This window comes from Sceloporus occidentalis, unplaced genomic scaffold (genome assembly GCF_023333645.1).
Source record: "Sceloporus occidentalis isolate IW3139 unplaced genomic scaffold, rSceOcc1.0.p SCAF_4, whole genome shotgun sequence".
Classification (NCBI taxonomy): Eukaryota; Metazoa; Chordata; class Lepidosauria; order Squamata; family Phrynosomatidae; genus Sceloporus; species Sceloporus occidentalis.
This window is the reverse complement of record NW_028316984.1, coordinates 39,280,814-39,301,290: the sequence shown is the minus strand read 5'-3', so window position 1 is coordinate 39,301,290 and position 20,477 is coordinate 39,280,814. Positions and strand designations below refer to the sequence as shown.

General features: G+C 39.1%; 1 protein-coding gene across 1 annotated transcript in view; it reads right to left on the bottom strand.

Moving 5' to 3' along the window:
* Positions 1-18,937, bottom strand: part of FASTKD1 (FASTK mitochondrial RNA regulator 1) — a 41,997-nt gene extending 23,060 nt beyond the window's left edge. The window contains exons 1-8 of the mRNA XM_089519806.1: positions 18,900-18,937; positions 18,703-18,788; positions 15,579-16,060; positions 12,195-12,263; positions 6,750-6,875; positions 5,494-5,892; positions 3,717-3,827; positions 1,009-1,140 (exon numbers count right to left, since the gene is read on the bottom strand). Coding sequence (XP_089375932.1) covers positions 1,009-1,140; positions 3,717-3,827; positions 5,494-5,892; positions 6,750-6,875; positions 12,195-12,263; positions 15,579-15,913 — 1,172 coding nt within the window. The 5' untranslated portion in view covers positions 15,914-16,060; positions 18,703-18,788; positions 18,900-18,937. The remainder of the gene's footprint in view (positions 1-1,008; positions 1,141-3,716; positions 3,828-5,493; positions 5,893-6,749; positions 6,876-12,194; positions 12,264-15,578; positions 16,061-18,702; positions 18,789-18,899) is intronic.
* Positions 18,938-20,477: the final 1,540 nt, after the last annotated feature.

Here is a 20,477-nt window from a genome sequence, read left to right as displayed (position 1 = left end):
ACTGATCTCATACTTTGAACATTTATATTTCTTTTCCAGTAGATACAATTATTCAAAATATCAATATTTTAATCAGATTTCATCAGATTAGCTAACAGATTGCAGCAGCCCTCGAGTGGGCTGCTACAATCCAACTAACGTTTTTCTACTGATGGAAAGTCTCTCTCAGTCTCAGCAGAACAAGAAGCAGGCAAAATTTCTGACGATTTCCCCTTCCTTCACACAGCCTCCTGGACCACCCTCAACAAAATATGCTCCAGCATGTTGGGAGACCTTCCTGGCTAGAGATGTAGGAGGGGAGAATTAAAATCCAAAGCAGCTAATTTAATACTACACTTTTCTACAAGTGTGCACAACCAGTGTTTCCCCTCCCCTGGGTTTTATAGGCACATCTCTTCCTTTCAGACCCGCCAGCAATTACTGCTTCTCTTGAATTTGCCACAACAGCATGATTCCTCCTGCCTTGCACAACAGACAGTGTCTCTCTCCTGTCTCTAACACTAGCATAGAGCATTACACTCAAATGGCTGAAATCAGAAATCTGTCTGGCAGCCACTCTCAGAAGGCTTTACAATCTTCTCAGTGCTGTTGCTGCCACCACCAAACCGCCCCCCCCCCACACACACACACATCAGTGCACACTACACCACAGTGTGCAACCTTATTTCATTTTATTTATTTGGTAACATTTGATCTGCATCATGCCCATCCTCTAATGAATTCTAGTAGCCAATGGCAACTTAATATTTAAGTCAAATGGTATTTAGGTCTCATTTTCATCTTCTTCAAAGGAAAGGAAAGGACAGATGGTACTGTAAGTCTGACTTCTCCAGTGCCTGAATGGGAGATTGTCTGGGATCCCAGACTCAAACATCTTTGATTTTATCACTGAAGAAAGGAGGTATACAAATGTAATAAACCAATAAAAATGCATAAAAGAATATATGTGCAACATGATGTTTAACAGAAAAATATGTAATATATAATACATAAAATATACCTTCTTACCCAATTATCAACCTCTGTAATTTGGAGTAAAGGTCAGGATTGGGACAACGTAATGTCACTAGGGATTGTGCCACTTTGGTCAGCTCAACTGGTCTATACATATCCAAATATTTATGAAGAAGGGATATAATTCTGAAATAAAAAACAAGTTAGGCTAAATTGCAGGGTAACATTTTTACACTAATCCCTTCCAAATCCTTAGAAATCTGTGTAAAATCTAATCCTGCAATGCACAACAAATTACAAGATGGATCATAACTTTTTTCACCAGACCCTTAGCAATAGAAACACATGTGTATGTACGTGTCTTCAAGTTGCCTATCAAATTATGGCAGCACCATGAATTTCCTATGGCTTTCTTAAGTAAAGAGTAATAGTAGTGTTAAAAAAAGGCTATCTGGAAACTACGAATGCTTTTTGATAAACAGTATATTATGTGTGTGGTTATGCCAAGAACCTGGAACCAAACTGATACAGGTTGTGTATCTCCTCTCTGAAATGCTTGGGAAGTGTTCTGTATTTCACATTTTTTCAGATTCTGGAATACCTGTTTTTATATTTACATAATGACGCTGGAGAAAGATTGAGGATCTGTGAAATGGGCAGGAGTGGATTCCCACCATTTCACAGATCCTTGCATCGCTTTCTCTCTCCAGCCTCACGAATAAAGTACAAGTGGGTACTACGCTACTTGTGTTGTAGCTCAAAACCTTTTTTGGATTTTGGAATACTTTGTAGTTAGAGAATAAACAACCTGTACAGACACAGCCAATTGGAAACAGATATGAACACTGCCTTCTCTGTGACTTCTTTTTCTTTGTCTTATTCTTATTATATTTATTTATATCCCGCCTTTTACTCAAAAGTGGGACTCAAATGTGTGATCTCAAAACAGTGAGATTGGTTGTGTCTTTACTAACAGGAATCTAGGTATATCAATTTTTAGTTAAGGAATAGCTGTTACCATTCCTACCCAATGTTATCCTTCCATTCACAGAAGTGTCTTTGATCTAGCAGAGCTTCTCAATATTAAAAGCAGGAGGTTGAGGAAATTTTTGGTAATTTCCCCTTCCCCATGCAAACCTCTGTGATGCTTCTTCTCCAGAGTATTGAAAGATCCTGCAGAACAGCATGGGAGGTAGGACAGGAAAGTGGAGGAGAACTGACCAAAATTGTCTTTACTATTATTTATAACAGTTTCTGCTCCATCAAAGACCCTTCTGCCCAAGGACCAACCCAGAATTGTATTAGTTAAAAGAGGTTTTCAAGGTAGGGACTGGAGGGAAGAAAATCCAGCCAACTTTTAAAGGAAGCTAAACCTCACCCCATGTGTGAATCAAAAGTGTTGGTAACTTTCCTCATAATGCAAATAACAGAGGAGATTTAAAAAAAAAAAAAGGACTGTGGATCCCTGAATGAAAAATTTAGATATCCACCTGCCCCACTTTAGCTACATACATTTTTAAATGTATCACATTACATGCAAAGACAACATGTCTATTTTGGCCATTAGACAACAAGTATAGCTAGAACATCATGTTGCTTTTAGGCATACTGTATTTTCTGGCGTATAAGACTACTTTTTAACCCAGGAAAATCTTCTCAAAAGTCGGGGGTCGTCTTATATGCCAGGTGTCGCCTTATAGGGAAGGTGCTGAAACTTCCAAGCCAGACTGGAGAATCTGCAGTCGCCACATATGTAACTGAAGGGCGGAGCAAGCTGCAGGCGTCCAGAATGCCCGGGGAATGGAAAAAAAGAGTCGTGTTTGCAATACCGCTCTGATAGTCTTATATACAGGGAGGGCTGGGCAGGCAGGGAGAGCTGACCAATCATAGCAGGCTTTGCATACAGTAAGTTTTCCTGCTAAGTATCTGCATATCATAAGCATTTGAATTAAAATTACCATATTGAAATCAAATCTGATGTTTTTTTAATTTTTATTTGGTATGCGTTGGAAGAGGAGTAGTCTTATACAGCGAGTATATCCCAAACTCTATATTTTAACTGGAAATGTTGGGGGTCGTCTTATACGCCGGAAAATATGGTAATTGTTCAGTGCCTGTTATTAAATACCTGTTGTGCCAGAAGGCTGTGTGTGTATTTCAGCTTCCTGAATATATTTTCATGAAGAATCCTAAACTAGGGAATTCTTCTGTTAAACACACAGAATTGAGTTATACTATGACCTAAGCATGGTGTACATCCACCATAGTTCTTATGGGGTCTTTAATAGGACTAGCTTCCAAAAATATATATTTAGGACTGTAGTATAAATGTAACATAATGGTATGCTATACTGTAGAGCCAGTGTGGTATAGTGGGTATGTATATTAGGCTAGTATTTTGAAGACCAGGGTTCAATTCCCTACTTGAACATGGAAACCCATTGGGCAAGTCACACATTCTCAGCCTCAAAAGGATAGCAATAGCAAATCTTCTCTAAACAAATCTTAGCATGACTACTCAGAAGTAAGCCCTGATGATCCTGAGTAAAACCTCATGATCTCCTTAGTGTTGTTGTGAACTGGAAAAGACCTGAAGATACACAACAACACAGCAACAAGCCATGCTCCATGCATATCCAATGTTCTGTTTTAACTACGGTATTCTTACATGAGGGGATATTTCACATGCTCATTCTCAACAGTTAAAAAAAGGAGAATTGTTTAAAATGAGAATAGTGTAGCTGTTTTGTACTGAAACCTACTTTTGAATTAGCTGTGAATTTCTGCATTCTATTTCTTGCATAGTTTCTGCCACTGCTAATGTTTGGTGGTGGTCAAACTCATCTGCCATGAGTAAAGCAGTTTCTATTAACCTAAAATAAAGAAAAGACATGTTTTCAGCAGTTATTCTACATAGGAAAGGACAGATTTGTATCTGTCCCTCTTATTTCAAAGAAGAATGGAAGGAAGAAAATGTGCTAAACAGAAAGAGAATACACAGAAGGGTTTTTTTAAAAATCTTTTCAAGTATTTACAAAAAGCTGAGAATGGTGCAGTTTCTTTATTGGTGATCATGAAACCATTTTCTCCATGATCACAAGGGATATGAGATAAGGCAGGAAATCTATGGGGTGAAAAATATCAGAGGCTTGGAGTAACCTCTGGCCCCCAATCAGCCCAAGATCTCAGCAACTGGATAGCCTGCTCTCAAAATGGACCACTGCCACAATCCCAAATGTACCTTTGGCAAGGAGCAGATTTTTGCAGCTCCTTTTGCTGGTAGCTTCAGACCGCCTTAGGAAGCCTCAGAGCACCTTCTGGCAGTGCCAGGGGCATGCATCATCTGCATGCCATGCCCCTGAAGCAGCCCGAAGTTGCTCCTTTTGGCCCATCCGTTTTGGGATCAAATAAATAATTCACTTTTGTTCCTATATTTGAAAGATATGAAATTTGGATGTATATTCATGTATCTACTATACGCTTTGGGAAAAGTGAGACAGAAAGGATCCTTGTGTTTCACTAAGCTTCTATGTTGTATACAAATTCTTTGGAGAAAGCTATTATTGGCCTGTTTCAGACTGCCAAAATAAAGCTGCTTCGGGTCTCTTTGGAGGTATACTGTTTAAATGATGCATGCATCCTAAGAATCCGGAAGCTGCGCCAAAACTGCACTCCAGTGCTTAGGAATGGAGTGTGGCTTTGGCGCGACCTCCAGACTCTTAGGACCCATGCATCATTTAAATAGCATACCTCCAAAGAGACCCAAAGCAGCTTTATTTTGGCAGTCTTTAACAGGCCATTGTTGGCAAAAAAAAGTTGCATAGCAATTATGGCTGTCAACATCTACATTCTGATGTGTTAAATAAATATTGAAATTGGGGTGAGATGTTAACACTGTTGATGGATAAAGGAAATAAGAAACAAGATGGTCTCTCTGGGGTTCTGTGTTATTGCTGGAAACCACAAAGCCATGTTGGGGACATCAAAGCCTCATTATTATTTTTTCAGTCTCTGTGTAGTTCTTGAAAGGTTTCAAAACTTTTGACTAATCTTTGGGGGTAACACAAGCTCTTCTGCACTTTTGTTTGGAATCTTCCCTTATGACTAATCCAGGAACAACTACTATTCACAAAGGAGGCAAGTTGTGATCCACAAGGCTATTACTGTGCTTCTCCATGAGCACCTCCTCTCATGCACCACACCAGAACTTAACTCCCATGGACTGAAGGAACAGAAGGAAAGTGGCATGAAACAAAGCAGGAGTTTACTCCTCTATAAATAACCAGTACTAAGGAGAACTCAGACTTTATTTCCTTTTGCTACACTGCAGGCTATACTTACCTGAAGTCCCGTTGTTCCTAACATCAGTGTGGCCGCATGCATGCACCACCATTGGGGACAACAGGACTTGAGGTCCTATAGATTTTGGTATGTGTGGGGGGAGAGGTCTGGAATGGGTCCCCCACAGATACTGAGGTCCCACTGTATAAAGAAAAATTCACGCACATGTACATCAAATAAGCAGACAGGTAAACTTACTGTTCTTTGACCTCTGGTCCTGCCATAGGTGCAAGACTAACAAACAGTCGAGTAAAGCTCAAAGGATTGTTGCAATCATCCACCATTTCAGTCAGTTTCTGCTTAGCAATTAATCTAAATTCAGTGTTGTTGAATTGTAAAGACTGGTAGAGTCCAAGGATGATACTCAAATTTTCAATATTTAGCTGGTTGGCCTTCTGAAGAAAAACTTTATTACATTTATGTAGCAATGGGCGATGTGGTAGTTTCACATTCCGAAGAAACTGTACAAATCTCCTGGCATGGTTCAAAAGGACAAATTCCATGGTTTCCAGAGCAAACTCAGCTTTCTGTATTAACCGATCTCGGAAATTCTGGGAGATAATGCCAGATATGCTGACCATCAAAACTGACAAAATCCTAAAAATAATCAAACCATATTACACTTATTGAGTCAAGAAATGTAGAAAGTTTAAGAAACTGCATTAAAAAATAAATAGAAAGGTAAGAATGGTGTCTGTGGGGGTATATTTGGGTGAGGTGTAATCAACTGCCTTCTTCTGAAGAGCCATTTAAATTAAAAGCAGACTTTAAAATGCTATGAAAGCAGCAACTTTTGAGCTAAGGATGTAGTTGCTAATGATCCACAATCATGTACAGAAATAAGACAGGTTGAACTCAACAGGGCTTACTTCTGAATAGTCATGCTAAGATTACCAGCCAATATGTCTCCAACCCCAATCATGTAATAAAATTATCATGTGGTCTTCAGTTAGTTATTATTCCAGACTCAGGCCCACAGTACAACATGAAGCTGATAATACTAATCTCAGCAGGACCTACAGTCAAGCAGACACATCTGGGATCGGGAAGGAAGGTTCAAGAAATAATATCCAGCTACAATTTAAAACTATTTGTAATTGTCCATCAGTAGGACAGGAAACTCAGACAGGGACAATATTTTCTTGACTGCCATTCAGAGGTGCCATAGTTATCGTACAAAAAACCCAGATTACCCATTCATCAAAAACAAGGAATACAGGGTTCCTTGTATGCACCTAGGCCAAGTACTTTCAATCAATGGATCCAATCAAGTAGTTTAAAAAATCTTCACAGTTAATTCTGTGTAAGAAGGCTCCCGTCAGTTTCATTTTCTCCTTCAGTTTTACTCAGTATTTAACTAATATAACCAAACCAGAATGATTTAAACATGGACTTGTATTAAGCAAATGTAGTCACAGTCCTGTCCGCTGAGACATCTGTTCAGCTAAAATTACCTTGTATCTTCTATGGAATCCAAATTCCTATTCACAATATCAGCTATATGTCCCATGAGAGGACTGTTGTACATTTGTTGCTCATTTAAACATAGTGCAAACTTAGATAGTGCAGGCAGACTCAATCTGTGAAGATAACAAATAAAATCTCATTATTGTATCAAAAGATTTAAAGTGGTATATATCAAGCATGGCAATACTGAGTGCATTATATATAATAGAGACTCTTGATGAGTTAACTTCTTACTTTCATTACTCATTAAAAAGCAACTCTATAGCTCTAACCTATGACCCCCAGGATGAAAAACTATAATTGGTTATCTGGTAAAGAGATTACCACTTCAAGCATTCACACAACCATCAACTCTTCTGGGAGCTACTAAATTGCTGATTGGCCATAATTTAAACTGAACCTACCAATTCAGCTGCCCTCCAAGGGAGTTAGTGCAGGTGCCACTAAACTTAATAAGAATGTCAAGTACTACATTTAGAAATGTAGCAAGGAAACAAAAATTGGATGGCTTTTTAAACTACAAAGTCCTTACTATAGAAGCGTTATACCATATTAATTCACTTGAAGGCAGAACAAAATGAGTGTGCTCTAAGGCAGCCAATATATGAATAGTAAGTCAAGTAAAAATAAGAGTAAAACATTTTGTGATACAAACCAGGTGACTACCAGCAACTCTGGGAAAGTACAAGAAGGGGAACATTAACGGCCACAATTCTACATGAAGTGTGGCTACTAGGATTCATTCTAATCAGCCCTGTGTAATGACTCTAGCTAATGCTCAAATGAGCAACTTCCATAAACCACCGGGGGGGCATTTCACCAACGTGAGTGGGTGTTAAAGGACATTATGCCCAAGAGACAGACTTCCCCACTCTTAAAAAGAATACATACACACACACAGCAGAAAATAAGCTTGTGCAACATGACTCTCCTGGTTCTTCAAAATACAGTACTGTACCCAGTACTCCCACATAACTGTTCTTGAAGATCAACAGATTCTCTAGAATGGAATGAAGCACAAGGAACAGAAGAATAGTAGGATCAGAGAAATTTGGCAGAATTACCTGATGTAAGTGAAAAAATATATATTTGCTGCACAAGACATTTCTAGATCCAGTCCACTTCTTTAGGTGTAAGTCAGACAGATGCTACTACTGTATTTTCAATAGGATATGTGTTTCCCTATATTCTGCATTCTACCTTCCCCCTCCATTTTTTCCCCACCAGGCTCACCAATACAGCCAGAAATTACCCAAGGATGTTACTCAGTCATTTTTGTTCTAGTCTCTTGAGTATCTCCCTTCAGGGGAAATGTACAAGAGAAAACAAAAAACAAGCATCCTGAAGCAAGCCTGCAGTTCAGTATGAAGGAATTCTATGCCCTACTTGGCCACTAGTTTAGGTTTCTGAGTTTGCAGTTGATATGCATTGACATCCTCGGGGAGGGGCAGACTGGAGCAGAGGTTATTTACAACAATAATTTTTTATGAATCCTGCTATAAACAAGTTTAAAGCCAAGTTATCCATCTCTTACAATTACAAATTTTTAAAAGCCCAGAACTGTCTTTTCTAAAAGGGGGAATGGGAAACTAACTCTGCCCAGAAAATCCCTTACACATGATATACATGTGAGCCAAGAATAAATCTTGTTTAGTGACACTTTATTGGCTCTCCATAATTGGTCAGGAATACATTAAAGCAACCTGACAAGCTCTTGAGAACAAACATAATTTGAAGAGCTTCTGGCTGCTTTATTTTCTCTTCTTTGGAATTTATATTCTGGCTGTTACAACCAATAACTAAGGCCTGGTACAGATGGGCAAAAAGTGCCGTCCTGTTGGCAGGATGAGAGCTGAGCATCCCCACACTCAAAGCCCTCACTGCACTGCCCAGGTGCCATCTTAGCGCGCACTCGTTCAGACATTGCCCAAATGGTGCTGCACCAAAGAGATGTAATCAAGCCGAACGGCAGCGGCTATGGTACCCCTTCACGGGCACAAAAAGGAGCTGGAAAAAACGGCTTCTTTTTGTGCTTTGCAGAGGCCAGATCGGTGCTATGGCATGCGTTTGCTGTGGCACCAATTCGGGGGCCCTTCCTGCCCATCTGTAAAGCCCCTAAGATTCACATGAAAAACGTTTCCTGTTTTCAAAGTACAAGTATTTGAAGACAGAGAAGAGAGATAATAGGGGGGTCTAGTTGGATGAGTTGTTGCACCATTCTTGAAACTGTTTCAATAATAGATTTCTAAACTGTATGGGTGGGATTACAACATGTCAAATAGGGATCCTTGTTCCTTACCATTCCCTCAGCATACAACAGGGAAGACTCTGTTAATTAGATGTAGTGTTACTAGGCCAAGAAGAAATTTACATATCAGACTATGAAGATTCTTTAACCGCTGCTGACATCAGTCTGTTGCTTCCAGTATTATGACTCTCTCTTTTAACTTTTTTACCAGTGGATCAGAATGTCAATTTCTTAATTCCTTTAGGTTTTTGGGGATGATCATCCTAAAATACAGTGTCTGTACTACAGCCACAGTAAAGTGGTTAAATGCTGTACTGCAGCCACTCACTCACAAACCCTAAGGCTGCGAGTTCAATACCAGCAAAAGGGCTCAAGCTCAACTCAGGCTTGCATCCTTCCGAGGTTGCTAAAATGAGTACCCAGATTGTTGGGGGCAATTAGCTTACACTCTATAAACCGCTTAAGGAGTGCTTAAGTGCACACATAAGTGCTATAGAATGTACTTGCTATTTCTATATATTAGACATCACTTCAATTTTTTTGTTTGTTTTTTGTGTTTGTTTCCCAGAGAGACAGTGAAACATACCTTGAAATAATTACCTTCCAGACTGGCCATACCATCAAACTTGGCTACATAATGTGTGGAGTTTTTTCATGGTTTTTTTTTTTTCATTCAGTTTAACACCTTTAATTCTTAAAACACATTGGCTGCAATTCTGTTTTAGTTCCGACTAGAACCCACTGAATCAATTGGATTTATCTATGTACTGACTCACCATTCAACAATCAACTCAATGGATCTACTCCACTTGGTTCTAACCAAGAGGATGGCAGCCAATGGCTGAATCAGTTTGGAATTTAATAGTAATACTACATGAGGTCAAATTATTTGAATTTCTTCTTCTGACTCTGTATATAGATGTTTGGTAATGTTCATATACTTGTCACCAATAGTAATTTTAAAACATTATAAAGAAATCCCACTCAGTCCAAACAATTGCCTTGAAGGCATCAAGCAACAGTAGAGCTGTTTTCAAGGATTTGTTTATTTATTTATTTTGAGACATTATAATGTTCCTGAACTTTCTCATTGCATTGTTGTGAAGATGAAAAGGATCTGTGTACATTGGCTTGAATTCTTTCTTAAAGACAGAAGTGTAACACATATATAGCAAAGATACTATTAAGGATTCATTTGATGGATTTAGTTAGTTCTCTGCTTGGAATAAATCCAGTTAGGTGAGTCAGAAAATTTTGGTAGTACAATCTTATACATGTTTATACAGGAATAGGTTCCATCAAATTAAATGGGGCTTACACCAAGGAGGTAAAGTAACTACATTTTTGGTAGTTCAGATGCAACTCAAAGCACTCAGTTCAGGACAAAGAAAGGTTCAGTAAGCACTTCAGCAGCACAATAATGTAATTATTTCCTATTTTACTAGTTATATTCATATCCCACAATTCCTCCTTGGAGTTCAAGATGGTGCCTCTCCTTCTTCAAGCATTAATCTCACATCCAACTAATTATTTCCTGATCACACAAGCTTTGTATGAGGGGGATGTGGTGGCTTAGTGGTTAAGATGCAAATTCTAATTATTGCAAAATCAGAAGGTTGGCAGTTCAAGGCCTGAGTGCCACATGATGGGGTGAGCTCCTGTCACTAGTACCAGCTTCTGCCAACCTAGCAGTTCGAAAACATGCAAATGCAAGTAGATAAATAGGTATCACTTCAGTGGGAGGGTAACAGTGTTCGGTGCAGTCATGCTGGCCACATGACCACTGCACTTGCCTTCAGACAGTGCTGGCTCTTTGGGTTAGTAATGGAGATGAGCACTGCCCCTACAGTCAGTTACAACTAGACATTCATGTCAAGGGACTATCTTTACCTTCTTTTTACCTCATGCAAGGTAAAATAAATGTAAGGAATGTTATTAACAATAATTTGCTCAGTGAGTGGATCAAACCAATAGGTCTCAAACTGTGGCAACTAATTATCAGGAGTAAATATTGTGACATATGCGTGAAACAAAAAAAAAAGAATTTAAAGTTCTTAAGCAACAAATGCTTATTTCAACTGGAATCCAACTGGGATATGTTGTGCTGGCACAACCCTCAGAACAGTGTTTGTTCTTTCTCTGACCTTGTATATGGACATATTCACTAAACTGCACAACAGCCAGGATCTTTTCTGGTTGATCAGGCAGAGCCCCACCACTTCTGTCCTCATTGCACTCCTAGATATTTCTACTCAGAGTACAGTCAGAGCCAAGCATAAAAGGTGAAAAAGCAACCAAATCAATTTTAAAGAGAAAAGGACTTTGTAAATAGTCCGTGATTTTAATGTATTAATTAGCTGATTTGATTAAACTAGGGAAACAAAGAAATGCTGAATACAGGTGAATACAGAGGGTGATCAAAGACCAGACACAAAAGGGAATGTGGACATCCATTCCAGCCTTTGCCTTACGCTTCCCAGTGCGGCAACCTCTATACTTCAGTGTATATACTATAGAAGCAATCCCAGACATTAGTTTCATTTTGTGTCATTATTCTGATGGAAGAAGCCAGTTCATCAGACGTTTTATTCTTTGATTTGAGCCTCATTTTTACACACATAGCTTAATTTATCTAACTTTACCCCTCTGTTGTTCAGATCATCAACAAATTTTGTGGTAATAGTCTGGCTTTTTATCTGATTCGTGAAAAGCAAACATTTGTTCCAGTTTTGGTTCAGATTTGATTTGGCTTCCATTTTCCTCCCAATAAGGAACTGACAAAACCACCTCTGAGTGTTCCTTGCCTAAACATAAGCCTATGAAGTTCATGGGGTTACTGTAAGTCAAAAGGCAACCTGAAAGGGCATCCACACACGCACATACAAATATATATAACTGCTGCCTCAATGTACAAATAAGAATCTACCCTGAGCCACCAGCTGGACTGTACATTCTGCAGTTCTCTCTGTCAGTACAACATTCTTTATTGGAAATTTATCTTAACCCACAATCACACCAATCTGAAACACTTGACTTAATAGCTCTTTAAGAAGAAAAATGTAGTTTACAAAACTTTTAAAAATGCTAAGCTTGCCACCACTAATTTATGGAATCTCTTATAAACAAAAGCAACCAAGTTTTCAACATATAAAAAGAATGAAAACAAAACAAAAAGTATACTTGCCCATCTAATCTTCTCCACCCTTCCATGACCAGCTCTTGTACCAATGAATCATGTGCCTCCACTTTGAACCTACAGAAAGAACAAGTGAAAAGGCTCAGCATAGCTATTTTAACCCTGTTAGCTGAAACTATGTAATCAGAAACCTATTAGAAAGAGCAGCTCGTTAGCACATACATTTTGTGAATAATTAATAGTTTCACTATAAGTTTTTAAAAATCTTTTATAACTATGAGTGGATCCAGCTCTTTCTTTTCCTGCCATCTTTACTTACTGCTTTTATCACTTAACTCCACACCCCCACCTAAACTAACCTTAAGCAAATATAGCTGCATTTATACAGTCCCTGATACGTTTGCCTATATCTGCAGTGCAAACCTGTGGCACACATGCCAGAGAGAACACGAAGAGCCCTCTTTGAAAAGCATGTGCGCTGTTGCCCCGTCATGGCTAGAGATGTAAAATTTCCAGAAATTTTGAAGCTGCAGGAAAAAAAGTTCGTTTTATTTTGTTTTGTTCGGGGGGGGGGGGGGGAATTGAAATTTTTTGACAAATTTTTAAAAAATGCAACATTAGCACCTTTTACAGACTGAAAGTCAGGAACATAAAATATAACTATGTACAATTTGATTTGGCCTAAAATTATTACAGTGTATTCAAACAATTATTACAAACAGAATTTACTTTTATTTATTTTTTTAATATTTGTAATAAATGGAGTAATAATCTCCTGAACTTTGGTTTTGCTAGTTTATGTGGAGGAGGCCAAAAACAAAACAAAAACAAAAACAAAAGCCAGAGAAGACATAATCAACCTTAGTAATTAAAAATTATTTATATTTCCACTCCACAGCATAGAGATAAAGCACCTATTCCCTTCAAAAGAATTAGGGTGTGTGTGTGTGTGTGTGTGTGTGTGTGTGTGTGGTGTGGATGGGAGGAAGGACTAAGATTCAATTAATAGGCAGGAAATTTAATCAGATTAATTTTCCGAGCTCTGGACTGTATCCATACTGTAGAAATATTCCAGTTTGACACCACTTTAACTCCCTTGGCTCAATGCTAAAGAATCCTGTGAATTGTTGTTTGTGGCACCAGAACTCTCTGACACAGGCGGCTAAATGTCTCACAACTACAGTTCCCAGAATTCCATAGCACTCAGCCATGGCAGTTAAAGTGGTGTCAAACTGCATTATTTCTGCAGTGTGAATGCAGTCCTGGTTATCAGTATCAGTTCATCTCTGCTTCGTTATATTTGTCATCATCACAGTTATCATGGACTTCTAAAAACCTAAGGTGTACCTGGATTAAAAGAAGCTTCGGTACCTTTTCACGTTACAGTTTATTTCTTGATTTAGTGTGAGTATTTCTAAACATAGACCAGATTCTTTCAGTGCCCCTTAAAGGAAGAAATGCATCTTGCTCTTGCACTGGAGAGTTCATTTTGTAACCTAGCACTTGCTTGTCTTCCTCATTCACTGCACAGAAATTAGAATCATCTGATACTGTACATAGTTTTTAGAAATGATTTGGAGAATATATGAACACGTTGTCTTAAAGACTTTATTCATCATGCTAAAATAAAACATTCCATAACCACTTTTTTCAGTTTTCCTCATTTTGGAAGGGGGGGACAAAAAAAAGACTTCAGGAAAAAGCCACTTTCCAATTTTTCCAGTTTTGTTCCAGGCCTTCCCATCTCTAGTTATGGCAGAGGACAGGAGGCGCGCGGGAGAAGGAGCTCTCTACTTCTCCACGCCTCCCACCCCAAAAATGCAGGGAGAAAGTTTTTCCAAGGTGGGAGGGGTGAAGGAAAACAGTGTTCCGTTTCTCCATCCCTCCCACCCTGGAAAGCTGGGAGATGTCCCACCCCCTGAAAGTCCCCCCCCCCCGGCACTGGGCGATATCTGGTGTGGCGATGCCACTGAGTTTGGGCACTCGGTTTCTAAAAGGTTCACCATCACTAAACATTGACCTCTTCGCATCTCCTTGAGCCAGAAGCACAGAACCAGCCAAGAACTGATGTTCACGCTGCAGAATCTCCTCACTGGACACACTGCCCAGTATATACATCTTGCTTCCTTAAATTCCTTAACTTACTTTACTACATGGTTTCCAGAGGGTGAGAATGCTTTTCTTAGGCAACAAAGAAAGCTATCTGGGAATGCATAAGTTCTCCATTTTCCATTTTTGAGATATTGTATGGGGCAGCTGTCAGACTGCTAACCCACCTCCTCTCATTCAGTGTAAATAACTATTTCATGTGTGTCTGTTCCCAGCCTGTCAGCTACTTTGCAAAGCTGAGGATCAATCGTTATAATTTTCTTTGTTTCTGATGTTCCTCCTCCAGCAGTTTATCTCAAGTACTTTTCACTTTAATTTGTTTTCACCAGACATTAATACTGCCGGGGGAGCTATCTTTGCTTTGGTCTGGATACCAATGCACAAACTCAGATCTTCTCACCCATCTGCAGCACCTGTGACTTGAAAGTAATTTTACTTTTTAGAGGATCAAACATAAATATTGCAATTCATTCCTCAAAATATATAAACATAAAGTATTCCACAGTCAAATTGGCTCATATGTCTACCAATGCTAATCCAAAATGCTGGAGGGGGAACCTTTGCACATATGTGGCTGGATTGTCCCTTAGTGAATGAGTATTGGATAGAAATTTTACAACTGATCTCCAAGATCACTAAACAAAGAATACAATTATCACCACTGACTGAAAATAAAGCCCTGCAGCATGAAGAACTTATTAGTTTGCTTCTGGCTGTTGCCAAGATTGAGATAGCCAAGAACTGGAAAACTGGAAAGTTGAATATTGCAGAATGGTGGACTAGACTCTGGGACTTGTGGTTAATGGAGAAAATGGCAGACAATAACAACAGAGCGAGAGGCTTACACTCTGGATTGACCTTTCGTAACCCATTTATTGAATACATCCAGCAAGATTTAGTCTCTAGACATCCCCCAATTTTAGCTAAATTTTTATGGAAACATGTATTTCAGGTTCCCTGAATAAAATAAATAAACTGTGGAACAGTTTATTTATTTTATCTATAATTTATCTATTATCTATAATTTCCAGGGCCATATCTGGGTTATTGCCTGTACTTATTGTTGTTTTGGTGTACTGTTTGCTGTCGTGTTTTGTTTTAGAATGTATTAATAAATTTTAATTAAAAAAATAAAATAAATAAACTGTTCCACAGACACATGTTCTTACTTGCTCAGCAAGCTGTCTGTGCAGCAAAAATGATGGCCCATTTCAAATACTCAATTTCAATCAAAGAGGAACAAAAGAGGGGGAAATTCTTTTTTAAAAAATCACAGATTAAGAAACACATTCCCATACATTTAAAATCTCGTATTGCTTTTACCTGAGTATATGGTAGAGCATGTCCACTAGTGTTTCATTATCCATATATGCAATCTTGTTCTCTGCTAAAATGCGAAGAGTAAGAAACTGGGAGTGGCTTTTTATGTAATCAGTATTCCTCAGGAACTCAGGTTTCCACTTTTGAAAATGCCAAAGTATGTTAATTGCACTTCCCACATGTTTTTCAGAAAGTTTTGTTTTGTTCTTTCCAACAAGATCAAAGACTTGGTCTTCATTTGTGCAGTTATTCAGCTGGCTCAACAAAGGGTCACTACTCCAAGTTCGACAACAGCAATGCCTCAGTCCAAATGGGTAAAAACGTTTTAAGTGAAGCATCCTTTCTCACTTTTATAGATTTCTTTTAATTGTACTCAGAATTAGATTTTCTTCCTTCATTTTCATTCATCAGCAAACCGCACACTAGCAACCAGTATTAGCATTTAGACAGTATATATCTCACTTTTCCTGTATTCTTTGAAGTTACTGCATGGGACAAACATAAAAGAATTTTGGAATATCTGTAGCAGAATCAGTTTAAAATAGTTCAACGACCATCCCAAATAAGATTGCAAAAATGTGGCTGCAATACACTACAGTCCCAAACAAAATAGTTTTCTTCCAATGAACAAATTAACACTAAACCATGATTTGACACATTTGACACCAAGCTATAGTAAGCCTCAGGTTTACTCATGCTTAACCCTCCTGTTTTTCCTATACAGAGGTGGAATTTGGAAACTTTCACTTCCATTTTAGATTAATCACAACTTCTGATGTTTGGACCCACACAAATGCAGGCTTGTTTTCACTGTCACTATCCCTCCTCCTTCTAATTCCTTCTATGAACAGTCTTGCATCCTTCTGAGATCATTAAAATGAGTACTCAGCTTGCTGGGGGCAATTAGCTTACAGTTATAAACCGCTTAGAGACTACTTAGCACAGTATAAAGCCAAGCTGCCATGGTTAGCTGCTACTGCTAAGATGCCCTTTGATTTGCAGTCTTGATCAAACCCATCATTTCTAGTGCAAAATTATTTGTCATTCCAAATCTCAGAGGCTTAGACTTAGCAGGTGAGGCTTTTCTTGCCTTTTTGACATGACAACATGAACGTGTTTTTTTTTAAATAATCTCTTTTATACAATGGTTTTAAAAACCTACTATTGCACCTGGTCACTTTGGCCAAGAATGTTATCATTTAGAATGGAAACAAAACTAGTAATGAATGATTGTTATAATGGAATAAAAAAGAAAAAGTGTGCTCTTCGACATCTTTATCAATTACTTGGATGACAGTATTGGGGGCATACTTATCAAATTTGCAGATGACACCAAATTAGGAGGAGTAGCTAATACCCCAGGGGATAGGATCAAAATTCAAAATGACCTGAAGAGACTAGAAAGCTGGGCCAAAGCTAACAAAATGAAATTCAACACAGAGAAATGTAAGGTACTGCACTTAGGGCAGAAAAATGAAATGCACAGATATAGGATGGAGGACACCTGGCTGAACAAGACTACATGTGAAAGGGAACTAGTAGACCAAAGTTGAACATGAGTCAATAGTGTGATGCGGCAGCTAAAAAGGCCAATGCAATTTTAGGCTGGATCAATGAAAGTATAATGTCTAGATCAAAGGAAGTAATAGTACCACTATATTCTACTTTGATCAGGCCCCACCTGGAATATTGTGTCCAGTTCTGGGCACCACAATTCAAGAAGGACATTGAGAAACTGGAGTGTGTCCAAAGGAGGACGGTGAAGGGTCTGGAAACCATGCCCTATGAGGAACGCCTTAGGGAGCTGGGGATGTTTAGCCTGGAGAAGAGAAGGTTAAGAGGTGATATGAGAGCCGTTTAAATATTTGAAGGGATGTCATATTGGGGAGGGAGCAAGCTTGTTTTCTGCTGCTCCAGAAACTAGGACTCAGAACAATGAATGCAAGCTCCAGGAAAAGAGATTCCTCCTCAACATTAGGAGGAACTTCCTGACAGTAATGGCTGTTCGATAGTGGAACACACTCCCTCGGAGTGTAGTGGAGTCTCCTTCCTTGGAGGTCTTTAAAAAAGAGGTTTGACTCAAAAAGAGGCTTGAATGGCCATCTGTCAGGAATGCTTTGATTGTGATTTCCTGCATGGCAGGGGGTTGGGCTTGTGGCTGGATGGCCCTCCTCTACGATTCTATGCAGGGGAGGAAGGGGAAAAGATAGCAGCGCCATTAATCAATCAGTTAAGTAATTAATTTCATTTATACGCTGCCTTTCTCCTGGAGTGGGATGCAAGGAGAGCAGAATGGCCCCATCCTTGTTTCCTTCAGCCAGAAGTCTAAGACTTTTTTGTTTAGACAGGTGTTTAAAATGGAAAATTTTAAGACCTGGAGATGGTGTATTCTTTAGAAGTGTATGTTATTTTAAAAAGTGATTTTATTTTTTTTACATGTCATTCTATTTTTAAATAAATTATATTTTTAATATTGAAATAGTTTAATACTGTTCTAATTGCCAATTTTGTAGGTTTTTAACTGTATTGTGTTTTTTAGACTTAAGTCACTTTGGGTCTCAGTCTTGGAAGGAAAGTGGGATAGAAATAAATAGGAGGAGGAGGGCCTTCATGGGTCCAAAACACACTGCAGAAATAATCCAGTCTGAGACCCTGACTCAGTGCTAGTGAATCCTGGGAATTGTAGTTTGTTGTGGCACCAGAGCTCTCAGACAGAGAAGGCTAAATGTCTCACAAAACTGTAATTCCCAGGATTCCCTAGCACTGAGCCAGGGCAGTTAAAATGGTCTTAAAACTGGATTATTTCTGCAGTGTGGTGTGGACCATAGCTATTAACCCACTTACTTACTCAAATGCCATGACACAGTGCAATAACAAGTAAAAATGTTTTTAAGCCATGCAGAAGCACAAGCCCATTCACGTGCTTGGGACAGAAAAGAAGGGCTACACTGCTTTTAAACACAAAAGTTTCTGCAGATACGAGTTACTTTTCTAACCTCCCCATCAAGACACAGGCATCCATTTAGGGATGATGATCACCATCATTATCTGCAGCAGCAGCAGCAGCAGCAGGGGTGCCTTTTGCATTCCTCCCATGCCTGGCCATGCTTGCTGCCTCTTGGCTCACCCATTACTTCCTTCCTTGGTCTCCTCCTAGCATCCACAAGAAGACCATCCCTTAGGCAGCAACAGAGGCACGGGTCTTCTTCCCATCTGCAGAGAACAGGGGGATTTAAGAGCAAGGAAAAACACATGAAGCACGTGCTTCAAAAGGAATACCTCTAGGCTGCTTTATACATTCAGGAGACCTAAAAGGGTACTTACTACAGACTCCTCCGCTTCCTATTTCGGGTGGAAGAAGCTGGTCCTACATTTCCCATCATGCTCTCTTTTGCAATCCCGTTGCCTACTGGGAGCTTTCTTTAAATTTTTTGGCACGCCTCCCTGTCTGGCGTGCTTGTGGCAATCCTGTTTTCCTTAAGTAGCGGTCACTTTTCTGGGGTGAAAAACGTTTTATAACAGGGAGCAATTTAAATGAGGATGATGCTAAGGGTGCATTTCTACAATGCAGCTTGGCACCACTTTAAGTGCTGTAGCTCCATCTTGTGGAATCCTGGGATCTGTAGTTTCCTGTAAATGCCCCTCTTCTTAGCATGTGTAATATTCACTGTACAGCCAGACTCTAACATGCATCTCCAAAAATGCATCTGAGGAAGTAGTCTTAAGTCTAGGAAAGCTCATGCTGCCAACTTCTCTCTTTCAGTGAGTCTCAAAAGGGCTACAATATAATCTCGCTATATACTTATTATTTGTGGGTTTTTCGGGCTATGTGGCCATGTTCTAGAAGAGTTTGTTCCTGACGTTTCTATATATTGCTTCCACAGACCAACATAGCTATATCTTTGAATTCCCCAAACATGCAGTGTAGTCCAGTGCAACTTGTAAGGTTTTCAAAATAACAATAAGGAGGGACAATCAAAGTTCATGACCTCCAGGGCTGACAATCAGAAATTAGCTATTAACTAAGATGTGTTGTACCTTAATAGCAAATCTTGTAGCCCCTTTGACGCTTACTGAAAGAAAGAAGTCGGCAGCATGAGCTTTTCTAGACTTAAGTCTACTTCCTCAGATGAAGTCCCAAAGGTGCTGTAAGATCTCTTTATATACTGATTTTACAGACTAACATGGCTATGTCTTTTAATTCTACTAAATAGCAAACAGCAATATGGATTGAGTATGAGGCTTGTACAAGAGGTTGTAGCATAAGCTTTCATAAACTTGGTCCACTTCCCCAGATGTCGGCCTTCTGTACCCACGGATTCAGCTATCCACAGCTTGAAAATATTTTCAAAAATACAGTATAAATTCCAAAATGCAAGCCTGAATTTTGCAATTTTATATAAGGGACGCCATTTCCCTATGGCATTGTATTTAATGGGACTTGAGCATCCACTAATTTTGGGATCCATGGTGGGTTCTGGACCCAAATCCCTGCTGATACCACTGTATTGATTTCAGATAAGCTACAGAATTCAGAGAAAATAATGATTCCCAATGAGCAAGGCTGCATTCTGTTTGTTCAACGTGTATGGAGAAAAAACCATAAGAAGAGCAGGTTTAGACTCGGAGGAAGAGTGAAGAAATGAGGAAGGAAGAGATTTGGGTGGGTGGCACCATACCACTAACAGAAAACAGACTTGGAACAATTACTGAGGAAGGTCAAGGAAGAAGGTGCAAAGGCAGGCTTGCTGCTGAACATAAACAAAAATAATGACCACAGAAGAGCTACATAAATTCCACCTAGACAATGAGGACATCAAAATAGTTAAGCATTTCCATACCTTGGATCAAACATTGATCAGAACGGAGTCAAGAAATCAAAAGAAGACTAGGAATGGGAAG